Genomic DNA, 4,966 nt, shown 5'->3' with positions numbered 1-4,966 from the left:
GCAAAGGAAGCAATCAACAGAGTGAAGAGACAACCTGTAAAATAGGAACAAATATTTGCAAACTATTCATCCAAAAAGTGGTAATATCCAGAATATCCAAGGAACTCTCAACAACTCTGTAACAAAAACCAAATAATCTCATTGGAAAGTAGGCAAGATATCTACATAGACATTACTGAAAAGAAGATATAAAAATGGCCAACAGATATGTGTAAAACACTCAACATCACTAATCATCAGGGAAATGCAAATCCACAATATGATATTATCTCACACTGGTTAGAATGGCTATTATCAAAAAGACAAAAACGGAATCCTTTCCCCATTGCTTGTTTTTGTCAGGTTTGTCAAATAACATATGCTCGCAAGTATGCAGAGAAAAGGGACTCTTATACACTGTGGTAGGAATGTAAATTAATATAGCCATTATGGAAAACAGTATGGAGGCTTTTTTAAAAAAAAAAAACAAAACTAAAAACAGAATGACCATGCAATCCACCAATTCTATTACTGGCTATTTATTCAAACGAAAGGATCTCAGTATATTAAAGTGGTACTTTCACTCTCGTGTTTATTGCAGTTGTAGTCACAATAGCCAAGATATAGCAACAGCCTATGTGTCTGTCAATTGATGAATGGATAAGGAAAATGTAGTATATATACATAATGGAATGCTATTCAGTTATTGAGTGAAATCCTGTAATTTCCAGCAGACTGAATGGAGCTGGAGGTGATCATGTTAAATGAAATAAGCCAGGCCCAGAATGGCAAATATCACATTTCCATTAATATGTGGGCACTAAAACAGTTGATCTTATGGTGGTAGAGAATAGAATGAGGCTGGAAAGGGTGGGGGTGGTTAGGATGAAGTCAGGTTTGTTAACAGGTAGGAATATACAGTTAGATAGAAGAAATAAATTCTAACATTCAGTAATGAAGTAGGGTGACTATAGTTAACAATAATTTATTGTATATTTCCAAAGAGCTAGTAGAGAAGAGTTGAAGTGCTCCAGTAGAAATAAATAATGAATGTTTGAGGTGATATACATACTGAATAGCCTGATTTGATCATTAAACATTGTATGTATGTATGAAAATATCACATGCATTTTTTTTTTTACGTAAGAATATCACTGTATTTATTTTCCAGCAGATAATTTTTCTGCAGCTTCAACGTTTTCTTTCCAATATTAAAAGAAAAAGTCCCAAAGTTTAGAACTGGATCACTTGGCCCTTTCTCTTCTTATCTCCTCCCAGTTCACAATGCTTGCTTCTGTTAATGGCCAGCATCCTCTTGGATCTGCAGTTAGGCTCAACACATTCCAGCCGGAGCACAATCTTCTCTGCGGTCTTAGCCTTCTTCTGGAAAATTGGCTTTGTCTGCCCACCATGGCCTCTCTGCTTCCGATCGTAGCGCCTCTTTCCCTGGGCATACAAGGAATCCTTGCCCTTCTTATACTGTGTCATTTCGTGAGGCTGGTGCTTGCCACACTTCTTACAGAAGGTTCTTCGGGTTTTAGGTACGTTGACCATCTTTGCAGAAGGGCTGGTCTGCCTGTATGATGAAAATCAGAAAAGGCGTCGGAGACACTCGCCTCGCACAACTCTTGCCTCGCAGAATAACCTATCAAATTTAAAAGATGCTATATAACCCTAAGTTCTAATCACCCCCTTTGAGTTACTCATTATGAATGCTCCCAGGTGTATGCACAATGCATGTATTAATAAACTTCTGTTTGTTTTTCCTCTTGTTAATCAGTCCTTCTGTCTGTCTAATTTGTAGAGCTCCAGTTAGTGAACCTAAGATAGGTAGCGATAAAATGCTTTTTCCCTCCCCTACTCTCTTGATACTTAAAGCATTTTTGTCTGTCATTTTGAAACTATGTGTGAAGGCTAAGGACATGATTTGATGTACCCCAAGTGATGACTGTCTTCATCCTTCAATGGTATTCTGACTAGGGGGAACAATCCTAAGTTCTATTTGGCCAATATTACTATTTGGTGAGTAAGTTGAATGATTTGGGTAAAACTATTACTGTAAGAAGAAAATAAAAGGAGATTCTAAGGTAATGGAGTGAAGTTTTACATGTGCTGTATTAACTGATTTAAGACTACGTAGTCTCTTAAGATAATCACTTAAAAGAGAGAATACTTATCTTGAGGATAACTGCTGCCATGATTTAAAAAAACAAATATGACCCACTGATTTCTTTAGCATCAATTCATTTATTTTTGATGTGTATCTACTCTCTATGTAAAAGTCATAAAAGTATCATTTAAAAAAAGAAGTTAATCAAGAAATGAAGGTCATGCTAGACATAGTTATCAGCCAGGCTATGTTGGAAGGACCTGCCTCATTTACATTGAGAGCTGGAGAAGTTATTTGTTTTGGGTCACAGCCTGAGTAAGGAACAGCCATTGCTTTGACTAAAAGTCCTCTGACTTCTAACTTGGGGTTCTCTTCACCACAGTGTTGTAGAGATGGGTCACCAGGAAAGGCTGTGGGCTGTTTCTTGGGAATATCTGTGAAGATATGCCACCTTCCTTTCTGAAGAAGATAATTCGAAAGTGATATTACCTGTAAGGGATGTTTATATTTTCTAAGATAATGATTCTATACTCATCATCTGAATTATTTGTAAAGTGTGTTTTAACACTAGACTGCATTGAGTTTGTTAAGACTTGGAAAGTGGGTTTTCACAATTTCTTTGACAAAATATATTTGAAAGTTGTCATATTTTATTATAGTTTTCATGTGCCTTTCAGGAAAAAAGAATGAGATAATTTTGATTATTTTGATTCCACTGGCACAATTTTATTTGGTAATGGAAATACCAGAAAATTCTCTCTCTCTCTCTCTCTCTCTTTCTCTCTCTCTCTCTCTCTCTCTGTGTGTGTGTGTGTGTGTGTGTGTGTGTGTGTGTGTGTATGTAGACCTGGGTGTTAGAACTTGGATCACCACTAATTATGTGACTTGGATGCTCATCTAGAGTATTTGGATTCTTTAGTATTAAAGGGAGGGATTTTGGCTTGATGGTCTTAGAATTTCCCTTTTAGTTGGAAAATTCCTTGAATTCAACAAAGAATGTTGGATTTAAAATAGTTACAGTATTTTGAGTTCTCAGCAAAAGACTGGCTTTTGGCTTAGTGTGATACTACGCTGCAAGCAGCATCTGTATGAGTCTGAACTCCAATTACAGCTGTCTCAAAGTGGACTGAACTGACAAGGCATCCACTCTGCGTTAGTTACTTTTTCTAGTATGGTGGCAACGAAATCCTCGACTTTGAGACTACATTCCAATATGCAACTAACTCCATTCACATGTATACACAGTCAGAATTTTATATGTATAGATACATATATCTTACATATATATATAGCTAAAATCAGATGGAGAGAGAGACATTTAGGGGCTTCAAAGTTTAAACTTCTTACTGTCAGTCAAAGATGGAAAGTGGTTGGTTTTTCTGTTACAAACCCAGACTTTTTCAAATGTGCCAACTGGGACATTTCCATCAACTCTTTCTTTGTTCGCCTTCAGACAAAAGGAACCCAACTGTTAACAATGTAGTGAGTTTTCAGTAAGATTATTCATTTATGCCAGGGTAAGATGAAAAATGAACACCAGAGGTTCTCAAATAAGATGTCTTAGAAAGACAATTTCACTTTTCAGGAATTTTTCAAAAGCCCATAAATTTGTCCTACAAAGTTGTTCACCTCAATCATCCACGGGACTGGCTATTTCTCAGATTGAACAAAACAAAACAAAACAAAACCTGATGACCTGTATTCAGGGCTTCAGGCCACTCCTCAAAGGACCAGTTAAGACTATTGTCAGCATGTTGCCATCCCTGCTCCTTTTCTGGAAATGAATTAGTGTTTTTAAATGACATTTCTTTTTGCCCTGTCCTCTGTGGTATGGGTTTATTCCAACCTACACTTTAGTTTGAAACTCAGGTGTGAAAGGACCCTAGGATACTGAGCAGCATGTACAAGCTGAGTGGTGCCAGGGACCCTGAGGGACAGGTTGGAACCTTCATTAGCCCAGAATCTTTAGCCACAATGAACTGGAAATTACAGACGGTTCACACACAATAGCTGAGCCGTCATGAACAATTAAGAAGCAGTGGTGTAATTGACCTGATTTGAAGATGCAGGGCAGCTGCGTACTTCTCCCTGGGGCCAGCTCTCTCTTGCGAGCAGAGCAGATGGCCTTCTGAGGGATTACAATAATAAGGGCAGCTGAATAGTCAAGTGACCAGTCAGGGTAACCAAGGGGACAGGGCAGTCAGATCTCTTCTGGATCGATGGGCAGCCTGTGCTAACTGGGCTGTGCCATATGTCCTTGTCTGCAGCACCCTTCTGCCCCTTCCCAGGGGTGTTCCTCCTTTCCAATGCAAAATATTAGGGATGAGGATTATGTCACTTCAACAAATGTTTAATTTGTTGACACTGTGATACATGCTAGTGATATAGAGATGAATAAGGCACTAGAAATGTCCTCAAGAAACGTATGATCTTATGGGACAGAGCAGACATGAACATAGGTGGCAAGTTCTACTCTTCTAAGTATGGCCACAGCACATACCATATGATAGATGCCAAGAAAAAGAAAGATAACATGTCCTAGTAAAGATGACATTAATGTAATCCCAGCTACTCAGGAGGCTGAGGCAGGAGAATTGCCTAAACCCAGGAGGTGGAGGTTGCAGTGAGCCGAGATTGCACCATTGCACTCCAGCCTGGGTAACAAGAAACTCCGTCTCAAAAAAAAAAAAAAAAAAAAGAAAAAATAATGACATTAAGTAGAAATGACTTTTCACTAAAAAATGGCTCCATGGTCCAGTACATTTCAAAACACCACATAAAGATGTACAACATATATTAGCACATATGATATATTTTAAATTTTATTTTATAAATAAGAAATGTACCCATATCCCCCAGAGACTCAGTTTCCTCAAT

The 4,966-nt window shown here is 38.0% G+C and overlaps 1 protein-coding gene across 1 annotated transcript; it reads right to left on the bottom strand.

Moving 5' to 3' along the window:
* Positions 1–1,212: 1,212 nt before the first annotated feature.
* LOC120366398 (large ribosomal subunit protein eL42-like) lies at positions 1,213–1,544 on the bottom strand. Its single transcript, XM_039475180.2, has one exon. The coding sequence runs from the start codon at positions 1,531–1,533 to the stop codon at positions 1,213–1,215; it is 321 nt and encodes a 106-aa protein (XP_039331114.2). The 5' UTR covers positions 1,534–1,544.
* Positions 1,545–4,966: the final 3,422 nt, after the last annotated feature.

Source organism: Saimiri boliviensis, chromosome 2 (assembly GCF_048565385.1).
Source record: "Saimiri boliviensis isolate mSaiBol1 chromosome 2, mSaiBol1.pri, whole genome shotgun sequence".
In the NCBI taxonomy this organism is placed as follows: domain Eukaryota; kingdom Metazoa; phylum Chordata; class Mammalia; order Primates; family Cebidae; genus Saimiri; species Saimiri boliviensis.
The sequence above is the reverse complement of the archived record's forward strand: the minus strand, read 5'-3'. Positions and strand labels throughout refer to the sequence as shown.